Source organism: Colletotrichum karsti (assembly GCF_011947395.1).
Source record: "Colletotrichum karsti strain CkLH20 chromosome Unknown Scaffold17, whole genome shotgun sequence".
Classification (NCBI taxonomy): Eukaryota; Fungi; Ascomycota; class Sordariomycetes; order Glomerellales; family Glomerellaceae; genus Colletotrichum; species Colletotrichum karsti.
In genome coordinates this window covers 903,155-922,503 of record NW_024065917.1, presented here as the reverse complement: position 1 = coordinate 922,503, position 19,349 = coordinate 903,155, and the positions used below count along the sequence as shown (strand labels likewise).

Genomic DNA, 19,349 nt, shown 5'->3' with positions numbered 1-19,349 from the left:
TGAACTCTGTACGTCTGATAAATAGTGCCTTTGGTCATTGAGTCTAGTAATAATCGTGGTGTTTGCTAAATGAGTCGTTGAGCTCGTAATTATCGTTGAATCTATCCTCTCCATATACTCTCTTGGCTCCCTGAGACTCGAGGTGTAGCTTGTATCACCGTCTGGGTACTACACTGTCCCCCGATTCGATCCATCGCATACGAGGGTTCGTCTTGACCACTAGGCTTCGAGTTGCCCGACTTGTTCGAGTCATATCCCGATCTTTCTTGGCTGTGGTATTGGTATCCCGTGCTTCTGTTTCGCTTCGCCGCTTCTCGGAGAGCTCGGGGTGTGAAAAGGGGTTTCAGGGCGGGAACGCTGGCGCAGATGATGCCGATGTTGATCTCCAGCATAGACCAGACGTTGACCAAGACGCTCTCCTTGAAAGGGTCTTCGGCCAACGTGTACGTGTATATCGTATGGAGGCGGATGATTGAGGTAATTGTGGCGAATGCGCCTACGCCGAAGATGATGGCTAGAGCAGCCTTTTCTTTGCGTGGACGAAGGATGCTCATAAGGGTCTTGATCGGCAGGATAAGGATCCATATATCGGTGATGATATTGAACCCAGACGTGACTGGATTGTTAGTCGTGGAAGCACAGGAGAAGACAGATTTGCCACATACAGTAGAAGAATGCGGTGGTGTTGATGCAGTTCCCGGGGACCGTCTGCGTTATGTCCCACTGTTTGTAAAGTGGCTGGCATTGCGATAACGTGACGGCGATGCAAATGATGAAAAAGAGTGCATGGAACGCGATGGTGCAAATGCAAAGAACATTGAACGATCTCGTCACCGCTGAAGCATCCGGTTAGCAACACGGGGCAATTCATGGAAAGCTTGGACGACATACCGAAGCGGAGGTACATGCACAATATTGAAATCTTGATAGACGAAATGCAAGTATAATACGTCACTTGAATAGCCAATGTGTTCTTGAGCAGGCTCGTCATGTTCTCCAGTGACAATGTTGCCATAGGGAAGCCGATGTGGTTCGCTTTGCCGACGAAGACCTCAGCGAGATATCCCAAGGTGAAGATCTACCAACGTGATCAGCATTGAAATATGGCTCGTCAACATTGTCTCAGGATATACGAACAAGAGCAATGATGATGAAGTAGTCATCAAGCCCAGGCTTCCGGATTAGTACAGTCCGGACGAAAGTACGTGCTATAACCACAATGGCTATAGAAGGTCAGCATTGGTCGATGTAGACTTCAGTGGCTAGCAACTTAGCTGAGACTCACTCGATATGATAGTGAAGAAGCACGACGTAATAACGAGACTATTCTGTCTCTCCTGATCAGACGCCATTGCTGTAAATAAAAGTTGGAACTCTTAGTTGAAAAGCGGTCTGTATTATCACCGGTACGGTCGCGATCGTTCTTTCTTCTTCGTCTCGATACGTGTCGTTGTACTTTGGTGTTTCCTTGGCGACACTGCTCTGGCGTGCGCTGGGCCGGCCCAGCACATCTTTTCGATGATATGGTGTGCAATAGCAGAGCGGCTGGGTAATATGGGTTGTAATCAAGACCTCCATGGAAACGGGAGGGCGCGAATCTTCCTTTTCAGAACTCGTCGAGAAACAAAGACACAGATGAGATGGTAAGTGGGACCTCAGGGACCCCCGGCCGGGATGCGACGTTGAGGGGAATGGACGGGGCCATGATGCACGAGCACAGACGAACGAGCCAGGTCCAGGATGATGTGGAAACGGTCTTGATGGTGACGACGGCTCAATCTCATTACGCGAACCTCGCTCATCTTCCTTCGCGGCCTCGCCTACACGGCTAGGAGTCGTCTCCATCGACCTGCATACAGCCACATGTACCGACAGGCCTTAATACTTGCATATCATCACAGGACTTCATGCAGAGGCAGGATTCCAAGCCGTAAGGAAACGTGTGAGGTCTAGCGCGCTGTCGATCCACGAGGGACAGCCGCTCCTGCAGCTTGTCAGAATAAGGGATTCTTCACCGAGACTAGCGTCCAAGGGGAACATGCAGCAAGTCCCGGAGCTTTAACTGAGGCCGGGCATGGTCTGACAGGAAACGTCCCAATGACGCTCTAGAATAGAGGCGCAGAACAAGGTTCGGCGTGAGCGTCGATAATGTCCGCCCGTCTCCGAGGTCGTGCGCTGCTTCTTGGCCCCCTTCTTCGCTTGTTCCATTGCGTGTTCCAGACGAGACGCCGAGCGACACCCTGAGAGGCAGAACGGCAGAAGGATGAAGGAGGGAGGGAAGATGGGTAGAGATGGTGTGATGGCGCAATGAGGTTCGTCTTGCCTCGCTGGGCCCCGAGGCTCCGGTTGTTTGGAATGGTGGCCGGCTCTGAACTCTGTCGGTCTCGGTAAAGTATAAAGCTAGACCACAATAACGGATAGCTTGACGACACTCTTTCTTTGAACAACGGCGCCGTCTCAACGGCTTGACTACCAAATGTGGACAGGCTCGAGAGATTCATGGCGATTTGGGTTGGTAGGCGGGGTATGAGACGTGCTGTACCACCAACGCTCAACACCATGAAAACGGCTCGGCACACCTAAACGTCTAATAATCCAGTGAGCCACAAAATATCTATCCCAAATCTGTGGGCATTTCCCGTCTGTGGCTGCCGTGCCGTAGGCTCCGGAGGCTAGGGGAACCTTGTTTTCTGAGAGAATGATCCGATGTGATTGAGTTTTGAGTTCGTCGGCACATCGTTGTGCTTCAAGGACCAGTACGTCGGTCACCTCGGATTGAAAATTGTGCTGTCTCTTTGAAAGGGGAGTATCTCTGACAGGTCTAGTGTTCTCAGTCTCGTTCATGTCTTAGGTGGTATGAACCAACCCCCCCCACCGCCTTCTGTGCGACATCGCAGCTGTGGGTGCGCGGAATTTCATGGTGATGCGCAGTGCGGAATTGACGGTTTCCTCCGCTGTGTATGTGCGTAGCGCGGGTTAGTAAGAGGTATACAGAACGGCGGATGAACAACCGGGCATTACTCCGTGCACAGCCGAAGTATCACAGTCAACAAACAGGCTGAATAGGCCGAGGATCTTGAGTGTGGTCTTAGTCGGCGACTGGTACAGGATTTTATCTGTTGGAATCAGGTCTCCGGGCGTGCTGGGGCAGGCATTCTTCGCCTAGAGTCTGACGAAGCTCTCCCTGCATTTGCACTGCAGCAGACCCTGGTTTTCGTCCGCGAGGCGGCCCAAGCGACCAGCGGAACAGGTTCTGCGGTAGGGCCCCTCCGTTCTGCCTTGGATAAAGGGCTGTAGGATCAATGACAACCAGAAAGCGTGGGAATCCGGAAAATGGGCAGAACGGGATACTAACCCTTTCTGTTGTCACCTATCAGGTCGCCATCGGCGATCCGATTAAATTGTCTACACCAGGACAGCGTACCCCGTACCCTTGACGCTGCATGATCCGCGGCAAGTGTTGAATCCCCATTAACTCAGCCCACCGGGCTACAGCGGCTCTACCAATATCTCCAGACGTTGAGAGACCTCTCCATCTCTCGGTGGAATAGATCATCCATCTTCGTAGGCGCAAAGGTCGTACTCGCACAGCTAGGACTTGATATGCGGCAGAGTGTGCTCCCACGTTCCGACGTGACGGGGTTACACTGCACCCTAGATTCTGCCCCCGGTTCATCAACACGCAGTATTTCCCCGAAAGGAGTTTGCTTGCAGGTGCTCAGACCCTGATCGACATTTGCAGCGGAATCCCTCGTGGCCATTTGCGTTCGTCAGGTCCGCTCTACGTCCGCTTGTCGTGCAATATTGGTTCCATTTTAAAAGAAACAGAGTACGGGTAGACTGGTTGATAGGTACCGTCTCGAGCGGTCTGAGCAAAAGTCATCCATGTACAACACGGATAGAGTGCCGAGGAGTGTTACAATATCACCTTCAACCCAGCGCTGAAGAGGAAGAGATTCCCCAATAAAGCTGTCGCGAGTCATGAACGACAGCTGTCACAGCCCTACAGACCCGCTGTGACTCAACTGTAAAATAACCCGGGCGCCTGATTCAGATCGTCGGCAGTGTGCGGCGATTTAAGCATTCCAAACATCAGACGCATCGTCGCATTGCCGTGGTTCGGCAGCAACTTGCAGCGTGTATTCAAGTTTCTTGTAACTACCAGTTGGCTCCAGGCTATGAGTGATAAGACACAAGCTCGCGCTTTCGCCGTATGGCGACCGCCGGCGGGGATGTCTGCTGCGGTATGTTCAATCCCTGACCGCCAAAACGTTTGACTGTTCGTCCCACCGACGCCGAGACTTGCCATCAGACCTCCGTTCTCTATTCGTATGTCCCTCCGGCTCGGCTCTAGTCTACTACATATGGATCTTCCTCACAACCGTTGCAACGCCTCGGCCGTGCACCTCAACTATCTTTGCAGGCAAGGAGGTATTGATAGCCCTGTACGGACAAGAATGCCCCTCAACTGGGGCGAACTGTAGGATCGTCGCTGTCAATCGGCAATCATTGAATCATTTGACAGGTCTGAGTGGATAAGCACGGGTCTTGGGAAGTCAACACAACTGGGGATATTGGGTCAATCGGCGGCAGCCTCCCACTTGCCGTTTTTTTATCAGCCAAGTTGGTTACACAATCGTGCTCAGAGACTCCAGCTTCGTTGTTCTACTTCCTATTGCTCCATGCTCAAACTCGGAATCGCCCCTCACATCGCGACGTGAGCCGTCTGAGCATAGAGACTATTGAGTCCGCGGGGGCTCATGCAAACCAAGTTCCCTGCACTCCAGCAGACGCAGATCAAATCTATCAAAATCTACATTGAGGAGTCGCAGCGCTAGCTGCCAAACTGAAACGTAATTGTATTGAAGCAAACTTCGTTAGCACCATCACGGTCCTCGGCTGGTGGCTGCAGGGCTCGCAACAAGTGGTATGGCAAGCCCACAAATCATAACGGATCTGGAAGGGTGGCCGAGTTGGTTATGGCGCCAGGTTAAGGTCAGCTTAACATCTGTTTCCTGGTGGGGCAACCCGCGCGAGTTCGAGTCTCGTCCCTTTCAATTTTATCTTTTTGCTGTAAATAAGCAGTCGCGCATATCATTTTGCCCAAGTTTGTCGACAATATGATGCTGTTGGGAGTTTGAATACGGATTTAAGATTCACGTTGCCTGTATGGTTTTGTATAATTCTCAGTTTGTTCTATAAGATTGACAGAAGACTAGGAAAACGCTATGCTGGTGGTCTAATTGTATGTGGATGAATGAGTATCAATGAAACGCGAGAGTATCGGAATGCTTAGAGCGGGACCTGCTTAAACAAGTCGAAAGCCTTCTCAATGTCCATCGTGACATCATGGCCCTTAGCACCACAGGTATCTCTGACCATGGAAGCCCAGGCATCTGAGCCCTTGCCGGACTTGACCACCTTGCCGACAGACTTGGCAATGCTCTTGACGACCTTGGAAACAGTGCCGCCGCCAGGGATGAGATAGCTGCCCTTCTCGAGGACCTTCTTGATGGAAAAAAGCCAGACGCTGCAGATGATGGCGCCGCTGTTCTCGAGACCCTCGGAAATCTTCTCCGCGAGGTCATCGGGGATCGTGATGCAGCTGCACTCGCCCCCGTAGGTGAACAGCTCGCCGTCGGGGTTGGGCAGGAGGGGGTAGCCGGGCTTCGTCTTTCCCTCGGCCTTGTTCTCCCAGACGTGGCCGCTGGAGCAGGCGGCGCTGTAGTCGCCGGTGGCCTTGATGCAGTACTCGCGGCAGGGCCAGTTGAGGTCGCGGTTCGTGGGCTTGGCGTATGCTCGGCACATGCCCTCCTCGGCCATGGCCTCGGTCTGGCGGTGGTAGTCCTTCCACTCCTGGTCCTTATCGCGACGGTCGAGGGACGAGGTGGCGGGGTTGGGAAGCCAGGAGCCGCCGTCGCGGACAATGGCGCCGTTCTCCCCGTACTGGCGAGGAACTGAGGCACTGCTGACCCCGATGGACGTGGTGGCAGCAACCGTGAGGAAGGCAACGATGTTCTTGAAAGAGACCATTTTGAAGTAAATTTGGAAATTTGAGACTGAATCTGTGAGGATGTTTGTGTTCAGTTGCGTAGCTGTTGATAATGGTGATGGTAGTGGTGACGATAGTGGTGATTGATGGGAGTGGTGATGAAAGTGGTCCTGTCAGAATAGTCCAAGAGTGTAGTGAAGCTGGCGATGCTGTTGTTGATGGGTTACTGTTTTTCATTAATTCGTCACGGCACGACGTCGTTCTTATACCTCTTCGACAGCTTCATCATTTTAACTGTTATTATATATTCAACTATTCTTAGATGCTCTTGTAGGCAGCGATATTCAGCGCTCATGTTAGAAAGCTTGGCCTAGGCTACGCTCTCAACATTCGTCAAGGCAGTGAGGCTATATCGAATGCTGTGTTTCTCAGCTAGCATCCATAAGTGTGGATTCGCTACGGGGCATCGTCAGCAGAGTCCGAGATGGCACCGATCTCAAGGCAGTGCTCTCAGGCTGCGGTTAACTTTTACTTAAGCTCACAGCGGCCCGAATACCAAAATACTCTGCCGAGCATTTAAGTGCGAGAGGACCAATTGGGTTGCAGTGCTGGCTGGAGCGACAGCGGTTTAGGATATTACCCGCATGAGGATGTTGCTTCGAACTTGAGCCGCCAAGCAAGACATCGGCAGCGCATCCGAATTGGCGTCGCTCTGACTTACATCTTGGAGCTAGAAGTAACTCGAAATTGGCATGCTAAGTCTCATACATTGTTTCCCAGAACCCAAAAACCTCTTTCTTTGGTTCTGAGCTTTTCTTCCCATGTCCTACCAGAGACAGAGAGGATGGGCCATTTCTCACAATGGCGACATCGCACTCAAGACACACCGTTTCAATCATCATTCATTGTCAAACTGCCATATTCGGCTCCACGTAAAAGCATTTCACATGAAAGTAAAGAAAACAATTCGACATTGGTGGAACAAGCGCCGGGAGAAACGGTGTGCTTCAATCAATTACGGTTATGAGTCCTTGGGGGGCAGTGCTGTGAGGCTTGTACAATGAATACCCCTGTCGCGAAATCGCGCTTAGGGCTATTTTGCAAGCATTTGTTTACTTTTAGACGCCCTCGCATGCAGGCAGTAATAGTGTATTCATGAACATTGCAAGGCAGCGTTGTCTTGCCATGGCTTCATATCGCATGTCAAGTCCAATGAAGGCTGTAGTAAGCCGTTGGAGTCTCACTCATCAGTATGTAACTGCGCTTTTGCGGTGGCCTCGGAAGGGTTTCCAAGCCGCCTGGCAAGGTAGGACGACCGGGAGCCATTGGTGTAGTCAGGGTTCTGTTCATGTTGCCACTGGCGACGACGGCACTAAAGTCAACGTCCACAATGGTTCCAGAGTTTGAACGAGTAAATGTGAGTTTGTTTTTGAGATTTCATCTTAGCCCTGCTGATGGGTATCGTATATCGGCCGTTAAAATACCGTCACAAAAAGTTACAACATGACCCAACGCCGCATAAGTTTTCCGTCCCCCTCAACACCTCAGACCGAATTGGTGTTTCGTCGAACAATCATTTCCCAGGACACGCAGCGATTGGAACTCCCAAGATGCCCGTGAGTCCGAAGATTTGGCCCATCAGTTCCTTCGCGCCAACTCTCAGCTCTCTGATCACAGCTACGCCTAGAGGCACGCTCCAGCCGAAGAAGGCTTTCGTAACACCGTTCAAGCCTCCGGCGTTCTTCACCTCGACGCGTCCCAACGCTGCCCAGAACATATCATCCCCCTCTGACATGGGAGGATAGCCTTGCGAGAGCTCCCGCACCGTGGCCGCCGAGACGGGAGACTTGGAGCCGGCGATGGTCCAGTAGAACCTGCTCGCGGGCTCGACTCCTTGGAAGAACGCCACGTCGAAATCACCCGGGTTCCCGCTGGCAATGCGGATGAACTCCAGGTAGGACTTGGTGAGACGAAGTGCGTCGTTGGCGCGGCAGTCGCGCAGCTGCGGGGTGTCGGCGGTCCAGAGCGGGGTGAAGTGATACGGGTGTTCCGGTTCACGAGCGTTTCCCAGGTCGCCCAACTTCCAGCGTCTGGGGTCGGTCTCTGACCCGACGAAGATATTGTCCATCTTGATGTCGTCGTGGCAGAGGTTGTGCGCCAGGTGGAGATAGTCCAGGGCAGAGAGGAGAGATTCGAAGGATGGCCGGAACATCATGTCAACTTCGTGGTATGTAGGCGGGTTCTCCGACGTTCGCAGCCTCTTTGCGAGCTTGAAGAGCGTGCCGGCCTTGAGGAAAGGCGTGACCAAGTGCCATTTCGGGGGCTGCGAGGGATTCGTGGTGGCGAGAAAGTAGTCCTGGACTGGGACAAACATGTCGCTGTACACGTCGTCGTTTGGCGGGGTCGAAGCGTCCTGGTGGCCTCCCATGATGAGACTGACCGGGATCTCTGTCGGCCATCTCCTCGTACCATCGTCGGTATCAGGCATGCAGTTGCGAAACGGGCTGCTCTCTTCGTTGTAGACCTTGATGACTGAGTTGTTGTAAATGAATGCCTCTCCTTCTCGGCCTCCTCCTAACCTCTTCCAGCTTGGTCTGTCCTCCAGCATGGCCATCCTGTCAGGATTTGAGGAGTGGGAGTCGGGTTCCCATCCTGAGCTGCCAAGGACTGCTTCATCGTAGTCTGAGAGGATAGTGAACTGCGTAGAAGAATACTTGTCTCGTACAGAGTTCCTATAGCGGACATGTAGGTCGAGGCAGTGATATGTTGTGAAAATGGCAGCGATAGCCAGAAAACGAAGGGCATGTCTTGTTGCGAAACCCGCCACGCCTCTACGACGAGTACCACGAGGGCTCCAATTGCAGGTTCTAAGCTTCAACGACATGTCGGTGGCGGTGTAGTTTGAAAAGACGCTCGACCGAAAGGCCAAGCAAACCAGCGGGCTCGCCCATCCTTCTAATATGTGCGTACGCCAAGAGAGCAAATGCTGTCAACAACATGCGGCTCACCCCCTTGGCAAAGATCTAGATTGTTTGATGAATCAAACTTACAAGAAAGGGGTGTGGGGGAGCACAAACTACGCAGCCGCATCTTGTCAACCGCTGACGGAATGACACGTCGTCTAGCCATCCCCGTCAACGAAGCCGCCCGCCCACCCACCAGGTTTACAGGCACCGTGGTTGCTCGGTCGCTGAAACATCAACGAGTTCACTCACCTTACAGCCGGCATGCCACAGCTGAATGAAGTGGCATCGATGAAAGAGGAAAACGCATCCATATTCGGACCCCACACGACGGGGAAGGGCAAGGGGGGTCAGGGAAAGCCGTGGCAGACCCGCGCCCCAAGCTCAGGCATACCATGCGTTGCCGTGAGGTTCGGAACTCGCGACGGAGAACCGCAAACTACTCCATCAAGAAACGAAATGGGGAATCATCCTCTGGGTGCCCATGTGAGGCTGATCCGGGGTGCGTGTGTTGAACGGCATTCAGCGCCAATCAAATTCATCAGAGTCGCCCGAAGTCTCCCTTTCCGCTGGTTTCCGGTGAGAAAAGGAAAATGATCGCGTGAGGCAGGGGTAACAAGACACGGGAGGTACGGCATCCAAGATCTTGGTGAGTTTCTTGTCAAGGGCGAAATCAAGGCAGACTCGGGGCACACGTAGCCGAGAGATGACCTCAGTCAAGTCTTTCCAAGCCGCCTCAAATTGCACTGAACCAACGAGTGGAATATTTGGGACGAAGGGGAAGTCAGATTAGAGTCCATTGGCGCCAGGCAGATTCGCACCCAATCTGATCTGAAAGTTCGTCATTAGCCCCCCTGCGTAGTCTCCGGGATGGCTCCAGTAGTCAAGTTTGTCCATCTTGGCGCGTTGGAGGCTGCTTATCGGCTCTTGAGTCACGGCGATAGGGGGTGATGTCATGGGTTCCCCGGCTTCTCCAAATCCACATTCTCTCCCCCATGATTTAAGTTGCCCCCTGTCTGCCTGAACATTTATTTTTATTTCGAACGACATCTCGGCGTCTGCCGATTCTGCGGGTGGATCTGTTCTTCCGCTTCGGGGCATATGGACTCTCTCTCCCGTGATTGCGTTATGCTGAGGCGCGAATGTTACTTCTTGCAGACTTTTCTCTGCCGTCGACTCCTCCTCCGTCCCCGCTCCCGAATCTTCGGACTGGCCGCCATGGCCCCATCCGGTGAGGGCCCCCCGAAAGCGGCAATTGCCCGAGTATCGAGAGGATCATGCGCACGAAAGCCTACCCAGTCGCGAGGTTTCGTAGGGGGTTTCCCCATATTGTGCTTTAACTCAGGTTCAGTCGAGGAGGCGTCAGTAGTCGGCATCTCCGCGCGCATAGCGGTATTCACTTCAGCAAACGCATGGAATTGTCCAAGTAATATCAGGCAAGGTCATCTCAAGTCAACATAGAAGAACTTAATTGCAGTTTCTGTGGTATTTCTAGAGTTCAATCACTTCAGTTGGACAGCCCTACGCGCGAACTGGCCAACTCACGGACGACGTGCTTGATACCCACAGACTCCCGCATATCAACGCCAAGAAACCTTTGGACGACAACGGTAAAGTGGCAAGGTGAAGAACATTCAGGGCTGTTTGAATGGTTCTATGCAAGAGATTGGACGACCTTCGGCTCCGTCGTTTATGGCTGGTCACTTTGATTTGCTTCTAACACGTCAACATAGAAATCTACGTCGCCTCATCTAGGTCCGTCGAACTCCCGTTCCAGGAAGGGATAGACTAAGATTCGGCGCCCGAGTTTCATGTTGCGGATTTCTGCCTAACTGTCAGCTTCGATTCTGCCGAAAACCGTTAAAATCTGACAAGTAGTCTTCGCAAAGGCTACTGTCTCGGACCGAATCGCCACTGCCTTCCTCTACGGAATACTCGGAAGCCATTCGTACTCTCCGCGAGCGTATCATGCGCGCAACCCGAGGAGAATAGCATTCCTCAGGTATTCCTTCCTAAACAAGATGTTTGATAACTGTCTGACAGTCTGTCGACGGCGGGTCAAGAACTTTCAGCAGAAAAGTTGGACCAGATCGGGAATTAAGTAGACAATAGTCTTCTCGTTTCAGGGCTTATTTGTGAGAATAAGTAAGACTTGAAGCCTTCAATTGGATGGTTCTTGATGTTACCGTGAGTTTCATTGTTTGCCTCTACGGGATGTCCAACAGCTAGGTACCCGTAGACAGCAACTATGTGATTCTGCTTCAAATGGAGAATCCATACTTCACACACTCATCCCGCATCGCTCCGGCGTTGATCACTTGTTGAACCTTCCCATCACCGCCCAACTCGACAATCGCCGACTTCTCCAGCGGCGTTGTCGAAGCAGGCCAACCAGCTCTCTTCAGTCCATCCTTGGGATCAAGCACGAACTGAAGATACAAATCTTGCATTCTCTCACTAACACGCCGTTCAAACTCGGTCGACGGGCCGTCGACTTCGTGTGTACCAAAGACCAAAGGCAGCTCGGCCGTGTGATACGCGCCCAGCCAGGGGAGGGGTGATATGTTGGTGAAGTTGCCGGCGTACAGGTACTGGTATGTCGTCGCGCCTGCTTCCGATCGAAGCCGTATCTCTTGCAAGGTCGTGCACTGCAGGTTGAGAGAGAATGCTTGCGCGACCTTGGCGAGGTCACTTGGGAGTTCGGTCGCCGTCGTGGTGTCGGTGAAGTTGTATGGAACGACTGCGGCTCCTTCGTTGGCGTTCGTGCCGATCAGCAGCGGTACTTGATCGGGATACTTGGCAGGATCTTTGCCGATTCTTTCGGTGTAGTTTGCAAAGAAGGTTACGTTGTCGGGAAATGCCCCAAATACTGAAGCATCGTCAAGAGCACCGCCTTCGCCCATGTCTGCTTGGAGATACGTCTTGATCTTCGACTCGGGTACCCGTCGCATACACTTGAGCTCTTCTTCAGGCGAGAGACCACCACAACCCAGACGCTCTGCCGCTAGGGAAAAGGTAGTGTGGTTCTTGGGGTCAGATAAGATGCCCTGGATAGCCACCGCGTTCCCGGAGTCCGCGATGACGCCCTTTACGATGGGATCTTCAGGCCAAGCAAAGAGGAAGCCGTCGACGGCGTACGCTCCAGCACTTTCGCCCCAGAGAACGATACGATTCGGGTCGCCTCCAAAACGGGCAATGTTGTCGCGCACCCACTCGATAGCAAGTCGCTGGTCCAGGAGGGGCAGGTTCAGATTCTCGCCGGCCTCGGCGAGACCGGCGGCGTTGGGGATTCCGAGAAGATTGAGACGGTATTGGACTTGGACGACGATGTGTTTCTGGCTTCTCTGGACCCAGTTGGGGGCCAGCTGGTAGGGCACGTTGATACCGCCAAAACTGAAGCCGCCGCCGTGTACCCAGACCACGACAGGCAAAGTTTCTTCTTTTATCGCGCCTTCAGTGCCATTGTACCCGGTAATCGCGTGTTTAGGAGCAAACACCGAAAGATGCAGACAATCCTCGGTCGTGTTGGAGAAGTCGTTTCGTTGGAAGGCCGCCGCGGTGACGGGACCATCTGTGACCGTTCCCCGAAGGAACGGTGCCACATACTGAAAACAACCGGCAGGAAGACGAGAAGCTTTCACCACTTGGCTTCCAGGGTAAACTTTTGCGACGGGTGGTGCGAATCGACGGTCGCCGGACGGGCTTTCTGCGTACGGTATGTCGAGGAAGGACGCAACTTTTGGCTGTGACTTGGCGAAATGAGGGGCGAAAACACCGGAACTTGTGTTGACGGCTAGGGGAGCATTTGGACGGTCTCTGGTTGGCGAAGCTGTTGCCAGCAGAGTCGCAAAGTGAAAATAGAATAGCTGAGCTGGCTTCATATCGGGCTTTGAGAATGAATTGCTCTCAGGTTTTCAAGTTGAGAATGGCCTAGCAGCAGATATTGAGGACTCATAGTTGATCGCATGCTTACAGTCCCTCTTTATACTCCCGTAAAATGAGGTCTCTACCAAAGTTCTTTTGAAGACTTCTCTTACAAACAGTAACTATTTTGTGTTCGTCAGAAAGCCCCCAATGTCTTTCTCATGGGTTGCCTAAGCCGGACATGGGCTTAAATCCGCTATGTCCATCAAGATTACCCTATTTCCTACTCAGCTGGCCTTAAGTCACGCTAACACCGCACAACATGTAAGCCTGCTCAAGTCAGAAGGAATGTTTCCTGGGAAAGTTCAGGTGCTTTATAAGCTATCGTTCGTAAATACGCGATGTGTGTCTTTTGCGGTTCCGATGCGGCAACAAGGTTTACGGTGATTGGTCTTATATGGAGGAGCTGGCCACCCAGCTTCATTCTCGGGCACCTTTGACTTGGATACTTCTGAAGTTCCGTCGGAAACTACATGCTTCTACACCGGTGCACTTCTTAATTGACTTATCGTCACTCGGCCTTCGAACTTGCAGCTTTCTGTGAGGGGAAAACAGTCTAAGCAAAGCGGCTTCAGTATAGTGACAACACGATACCTTCATTAATCAGAGAAACAGTTTTTCCTGAAATTTTGATGTGCGGGACGCAACGTCCATTGTGCTTGTACGCCTTTTCAAGCTTTCACTTTCACATCTTCACATGACGGGAGAGATCTCTGTCTCCAATGAGAGCTATTCCCGTGGCCGATAACGAGCTGCTGGGTGATGTTGAGTTAAAGTTTAGAGCTACGGACCAATGCTGGGAGTGCGGAAAGCCGCGGTCTCCGGCTTAACTGCGATGACATCAAATGATACGGCTATCTCCTCACAAGATTGAGGACTGAGTTTAGTCGGTCTCCGATTACTCACTCTATTCCAACGTCACAATCAATACCACCATGAGGATCGTCGCATTCTTGCATTTGAACTTCTTCTAGATTTCTCTAATCTCACGAAGACTTGTCATTTGCCAGACACTCAAACCAAACCAAATCATCCTCAAACGAAGGCTTCAAGATGGCTTCCATGAACGAGGTCTTCGCCGGGTACCACCGGCGCCAAGCCGTACTCGCCAAAAGCACCAACCCCTTCGCCAAAGGCATCGCCTGGATAGAAGGCGAGCTCGTCCCCATCTCCGACGCGCGCATCCCCCTCCAGGACCAGGGCTTCCTCCGGAGCGACCTGACATACGACGTCCCGTCCGTATGGGACGGCCGCTTCTTCCGCCTCGACGACCACCTCGCCCGCCTGGACGCCAGCTGCGCCAAACTCCGCCTCCGGCTGCCCCTCCCGCGGGACCGCATCAGGCGGATCCTGCTCGATATGGTGGCCCGGAGCGGCATCCGCGACGCCTTCGTCGAGCTCATCGTCACGCGCGGGCTCAGGAGCGTCATGTTCTCGGACCGGAGGGAGGTGGGCGAGGGGAACAGGCTGTACATGCTCGTGCTCCCGTTCATATGGGTCATGGACCCCGCGACGCAGCTCCGGGGGGGCGGGGACGCCGTGGTCGCGCGGACGGTTAGGAGGGTGCCGCCCGGGGCTATCGATCCGACGGTGAAGAATCTGCAGTGGGGAGATTTCAATAGGGGTATGTTCGAGGCGGCGGATCGCGGCGCGACGTATCCGTTTCTCACGGACGGCGACGGGAATTTGACGGAGGGGTCTGGCTTCAATATTTGCCTGGTTAAGAATGGTAGTATATATACGCCGGACCGCGGTGTGTTGGAGGGCGTCACGCGCAAGAGTGTGATGGACGTCGCTCGGGCTAACGGGATACCTGTCCGGATGGAGGTCGTCCCTGCTGAGATGGCTTATCAGGCCGACGAGATCTTCATGTGTACCACGGCTGGAGGTATTATGCCTATAGTCAGTCTGGATGGGAAGTATGTGAATGGAGGGAAGATCGGGCCTGTCACGAAGAAGGTCTGGGATGGTTACTGGGCTATGCATTATGATCCGGCTTACAGTTTCGAGGTTGAATACAACGACGGACGGAGAGAGAGGGCGAAGCTGGCTTGAATTGCGCCATTGGGACTTGGCACTCTTCGACAACGATACACCTTCAGGAATTCTAGTCTGACGTGAGTTTTACGCCAAAAGTGCAATAGGATGGAGACAGCATTACGTGAATGTCGTGACGAGCTACTTAGAATGTGTTTTCACAACACATCTCACAGAATGACAAGAAGAAAACAAATATAGATCGATTCATCCAAATTGAACTTCTAGACATATGTTGAGGCCCGGCAAGTAGGTACTTCAGCTTGTTCGTGTTGCCGGTGGACTGGAGATGGACAACCTGAAGCCGTTGGCGGAATCCTGACCCACCAACTACGGGGCACATTCGTCACCTCGTCACCAGCCAAGGTCCATAAGTCCTTGCCGCACTGGATTGTTTCATTGACTTCCTGGATACTAATGGTCCAGTGGTTATAATTCATGGTTGGATGATGTGAACATCCGATGTTCGAGCGGTGCCTGCGCAAGCAGGTGCGACGCTTTTGTCTTTTTTGACATTCTTGAGATCGTCAATCACTCGTTACTGTTTATTCACGCCTACTTAGGTTTTAAAGCAGCGTTAATCTCCGCGCTGAGGTATGTACTGGAGAAACGTATGGTGAATTGGTGTTATCGTATGATGCTATGCGGACTTGTTTAACATTTAATACTTTTTTTAATATCTCAGTCTCGCGGAGAACCAAAATCATAACCCCAGGTCTGTCGTGTAGAGTCGACAAATGCCTGAAGTACCGCAGACTGGGATACACGGCAAAGTCCGAGAAGTGAGTTGATTCAAGACATTAATAGTTCGGTCCACCCTGCGGATGAACAGCACGAACTCCTTTTCAATGAACTTCGTTTTCGCCGGGTCATACTCCTCGTTGTTTACATGGCCCGTAGCCCTGCCTCTTCCAGCTCAGGCTTAACGTCCTCCCCCGTACCCGGTGTGCAGCCGTCACGTATATACCCAGATATCTCATAAACCATCACCGTCCCCCATTAGTCCAAAACAAGCCTCCACAGACCGTCCCCGAGGAAATGCGCGTCCTCCACCACGGGTCCCTTCCCCTTGTCCTTGACCTCCTTGGTGCCGGCGACCAGGAACCCGACGGCGCACGCCTCCGTCTTGCCCTCGGCCATGATGACGACGGGCTCGCCCTTCTCCATCTCCCTGCTCCAGTGCCCCTCCTCGTCCGGCCCCTCGTCGCCGTCCCTCGGCTGCGGCAGGCGGCCGCCGGGGCTCGTCAGGCCGGGCGCCATGAGTGTGGCGCCGGACAGCACGAAGCGGATGGCGCCGCGGTCGATGCGGATCGTGGGGAAGGCCTGGGGGAAGCGGTGGACGAGCTTGAGGTGCGGGAGGAGGGTCGGGGAGTCGGCCTGGAAGAAGAGGGGCTCCTGCTCGCAGACGTAGAGGGAGCAGCGGTCGGGCAGCTTCATCTGCTCGAGCGAGGCCTTCTTGGGCATCACCTCGTCGATGTAGGGGTTCAGGAGCGGGTAGGAGGTCAGCAGCGACTGGCGCAGGGCGCGCTGGACCGAGGACTTGAGCTTTTGCTTCGGCGCCGAGGAGATGCTGTGCGGAAGGAGGGGTCGGGCGTTAGCTTTCCGGATGGGGGCTTTGGTGGGTGATGGAGGGAGAGGGAGGCTTACTCTTTCTTGAACATTTTGGCGGCTTTGGGACTGACGACTGCGATTACGGAGAGGGTATCACTGGAGGGTGTTTGGAGGTGGTCGAGGCCGTCGCGTCGTGGGTTTTGTCTCGTGATGAGGTGAATTGATGGTGGGGTTGTTTGGAGAGCGAGCATCGCAGGAAAATTGCCCCGCAGTCGGGCGGGCGGGGTAGACCGGAGTGGCACTTTTGGAGGGGCAGGCGCTACGGGGGTGCGGCATCACGTCACTACCAATATTTCACATGTTGCAGTTTAGGTACAGCAAAGCAGTGTTTGCAAGCGAGTTAAAATTTGTATTCGTTCAAAAAAGAGTTGTCTTTACGGTCGTTCAAAACATCGAAGTCTCATCGTTCGTCATCCAGCTGTGCGTCCTCCCGAGGCTCGGAGATCAAGCCCATCTCGTGGCGTCGTCTCGGCTTAACCGTGGATGACGTGGGAGACGGTGCCGTCCTCCTTGACGTGCACGTTGAGTCTGTCGGGCTTGAAGTCCTTGGTGACCATCATGCCGGGCTCGATGACGCGACATTGCTCGGGGAGGTCCTTCTTGCAGAACGTCTGGTGGTGACGGCGTCAGTGGAGTTTCAGGGTGCGAGTTTGTAAGGGCATGTCACTTACGGTCTCGTTGGACTCCTCGTCGTGGAGCTTCTTTCCGACGAGCTTGTTGGACCACTCCTCGGTCTTGGCCTCGTCGGTGATGTTGTTGATACCGGGAACGACGAGAGGCATTTTGGCGGTTGTTTTTAGGAGTCGAGTAGATAATTGGAGTAGGGTTCTGGGAGCAGATGGTTCTGGTGATGTTTTTTGGATAGATGAAATGAAAAGATGCCGGGAGAGAAGTGGACTTTAGGCTGAGGCCGGTCGAGGTCGATGAAGGGTTCAACAAGGTTGGTGGTCTGGACTCGAGGGGACGAGCGATGACGTCGTAATTTTAATGGGGGCGGGGTGACTTCGTTTCTGGCAGGTGCTTAACGGTTCCCGTCACAGGGACTGAGCCGGCTCCCACTCCGACGGAAAGCGACTTGACGACACATCTGAGGTCGGTACGCCAAACTTACTTGGAGCCTCATTGCATCCCTGCTTACTGGAAGATATTGCAATCAATTTTAGCATGAAGATATGATGATGGCATCGCGTGTGATTGATGGCATGATTGAATGTCATCGTGGTGAAGAAATCCATGGTGCGATGGTATTCAGCCCGTTGTTTTACATGCGCCTTTTGTCTCATTGACCAGCATTTTAGGAAGGTAGCAGCGAGTGAGGATAAACCGCATATCTCAAGTTGACTTATCGAGGAATGCCACTGGCGATGCTAGGAGACGCGGAATTCATTGCGCATGGATGGCGAGCCAATCATTTCGTTGCATGGAGACCGCACGCAAGCCTCAAACCTACCACGTCGGGAGCTGCCAGAAGCACGTGGCTGAGGTGCACGCCTGCCAACCCCAGCCACAATGCAGAAAATTCCCTACCTAGGTAGTATAGGTAGCGAGATCTTGGCTGAGATCGGGGAACCACTGCGGTGAAGATCATCGTCAGCTTTTAAGCTTACCTTCCTGACTTGGCTGTCATCGCCGGTGGGATGATATTGCTTATTTTCTTACCTAAGCCCAGGCACCTCAATATCTACCTCACTTTACCTTATAGGTATTGCAACGAAACAAAACAGAGGAAGGTACATTGAGGCTTTCCGAAAGCCGTGGAAAAGTAACGACTCTAATCGATTCTCACGGAAAGCATGACTGGCCACCTATGAGAAGAGGTATTCGTAGTCAAACGGAAGGTGGGTGAGCGCCTTCCTCACTTCCATGTCAAGTTTGGGTGGGCTGACTGGCAAACTGGCAAGTGCACTTTGGCTGGCATATGGCCAGTGCACACCAACCGAGTCTGCCCCTAGTGCATTCCTTCCCAGGCAGAATCATTTCATTCGCGCAGCTGCCTGTCTCTCCAAGGCTGGCCTTATCAGGATGGAATATTCTCAAGGACCCAAGGCGAAAAGGTCGCAATATCGGGGGTTTAGGGGGAAAGAGGCTGAGAGGCTCAAGTCCCTTGTTGTTTACGTATCGAACACGCAAACTCGCTCGCATTTCCCCCTCGCATACGAATAGAAACACGTCTGCCCGGGATACTTACTCGAGCTTCTCCATCCCCGGCCGTTCATCCCATTTCGTCAACCAGAGTCAGCGGGAATGGAAACGCCGCCCCGCCCCGCTGACAACCCGAAAGTCCCTCCCGTCCAGAGAGAAAATCCTTTGCTGACGGCTCCTCAGGCACGCTTTTTTCACCCTCAGTTTCTGCCCTCGTCGCGCTTATCCTATCACGCCTCAGTCCGAACTACGGCTCCGTCTCAGGTGGATGCCATCGGGGACGGTTCCATCGCCAGTGAGGCTTCCGGTCTGACCGCGTCAACCGTTGACGTTCTCGACTTTACGGAGACATCCCGGCCTACCGGCGACTCCATGTTCCCTGTCGCTTGGGATGGCAGCACAACCAGAGACACAGACCATCGCCAAACGTCGAAACATCAAACGGCGTTTGTCTTCGACGTTCATCCCTCTGTTGGTGATCAAAGTAACCCAACGTCGACACCGCCTGGGTAGTCTTACCGACCTCCCTCTCGCGGTACATCGCACCACGCCGAAACCAACCACTGCGGCTTTGTCACCTGCAGAAAGGAACTTCAGCTCCTGCTTGGCCTTCACCGTCTGCCGACGGGGATTGGGGACTGGGGGAGGCTGGCTCAGCTTCTAGGGTGTCAGGACCCAAG

The 19,349-nt window shown here is 53.3% G+C and overlaps 7 protein-coding genes across 7 annotated transcripts; 1 reads left to right on the top strand and 6 right to left on the bottom strand.

Annotated features, from left to right (window-relative positions):
- Positions 1-101: 101 nt before the first annotated feature.
- CkaCkLH20_06076 (uncharacterized protein) lies at positions 102-1,352 on the bottom strand (the record flags this gene model as incomplete). Its single annotated transcript, XM_038888793.1, has 5 exons — positions 102-616; positions 666-836; positions 892-1,078; positions 1,138-1,223; positions 1,286-1,352. The coding sequence occupies 5 exons, from the start codon at positions 1,350-1,352 to the stop codon at positions 102-104; spliced, it is 1,026 nt and encodes a 341-aa protein (XP_038746129.1).
- A 3,940-nt stretch (positions 1,353-5,292) lies between these two features.
- Positions 5,293-6,033, bottom strand: CkaCkLH20_06075 (uncharacterized protein; the record flags this gene model as incomplete). The annotated part of the gene is made up of 1 exon (XM_038888792.1): positions 5,293-6,033. One exon carries the CDS (start codon positions 6,031-6,033, stop codon positions 5,293-5,295), a length of 741 nt encoding a protein of 246 aa, XP_038746128.1.
- A 1,532-nt stretch (positions 6,034-7,565) lies between these two features.
- CkaCkLH20_06074 (uncharacterized protein) lies at positions 7,566-8,876 on the bottom strand (the record flags this gene model as incomplete). Its single annotated transcript, XM_038888791.1, has 1 exon — positions 7,566-8,876. The coding sequence occupies one exon, from the start codon at positions 8,874-8,876 to the stop codon at positions 7,566-7,568; it is 1,311 nt and encodes a 436-aa protein (XP_038746127.1).
- Positions 8,877-11,216: 2,340 nt separating this feature from the next.
- Positions 11,217-12,836, bottom strand: CkaCkLH20_06073 (carboxylesterase; the record flags this gene model as incomplete). Its single annotated transcript, XM_038888790.1, has 1 exon — positions 11,217-12,836. The coding sequence occupies one exon, from the start codon at positions 12,834-12,836 to the stop codon at positions 11,217-11,219; it is 1,620 nt and encodes a 539-aa protein (XP_038746126.1).
- Positions 12,837-13,932: 1,096 nt separating this feature from the next.
- CkaCkLH20_06072 (putative class IV aminotransferase) lies at positions 13,933-14,934 on the top strand (the record flags this gene model as incomplete). Its single annotated transcript, XM_038888789.1, has 1 exon — positions 13,933-14,934. The coding sequence occupies one exon, from the start codon at positions 13,933-13,935 to the stop codon at positions 14,932-14,934; it is 1,002 nt and encodes a 333-aa protein (XP_038746125.1).
- A 981-nt stretch (positions 14,935-15,915) lies between these two features.
- CkaCkLH20_06071 (PUA domain-containing protein) lies at positions 15,916-16,718 on the bottom strand (the record flags this gene model as incomplete). Its single annotated transcript, XM_038888788.1, has 2 exons — positions 15,916-16,486; positions 16,564-16,718. 2 exons carry the CDS (start codon positions 16,716-16,718, stop codon positions 15,916-15,918), a joined length of 726 nt encoding a protein of 241 aa, XP_038746124.1.
- A 282-nt stretch (positions 16,719-17,000) lies between these two features.
- Positions 17,001-17,309, bottom strand: CkaCkLH20_06070 (pua rna binding domain-containing protein; the record flags this gene model as incomplete). The annotated part of the gene is made up of 2 exons (XM_038888787.1): positions 17,001-17,138; positions 17,199-17,309. The coding sequence occupies 2 exons, from the start codon at positions 17,307-17,309 to the stop codon at positions 17,001-17,003; spliced, it is 249 nt and encodes an 82-aa protein (XP_038746123.1).
- Between the last annotated feature and the right edge of the window lie 2,040 nt (positions 17,310-19,349).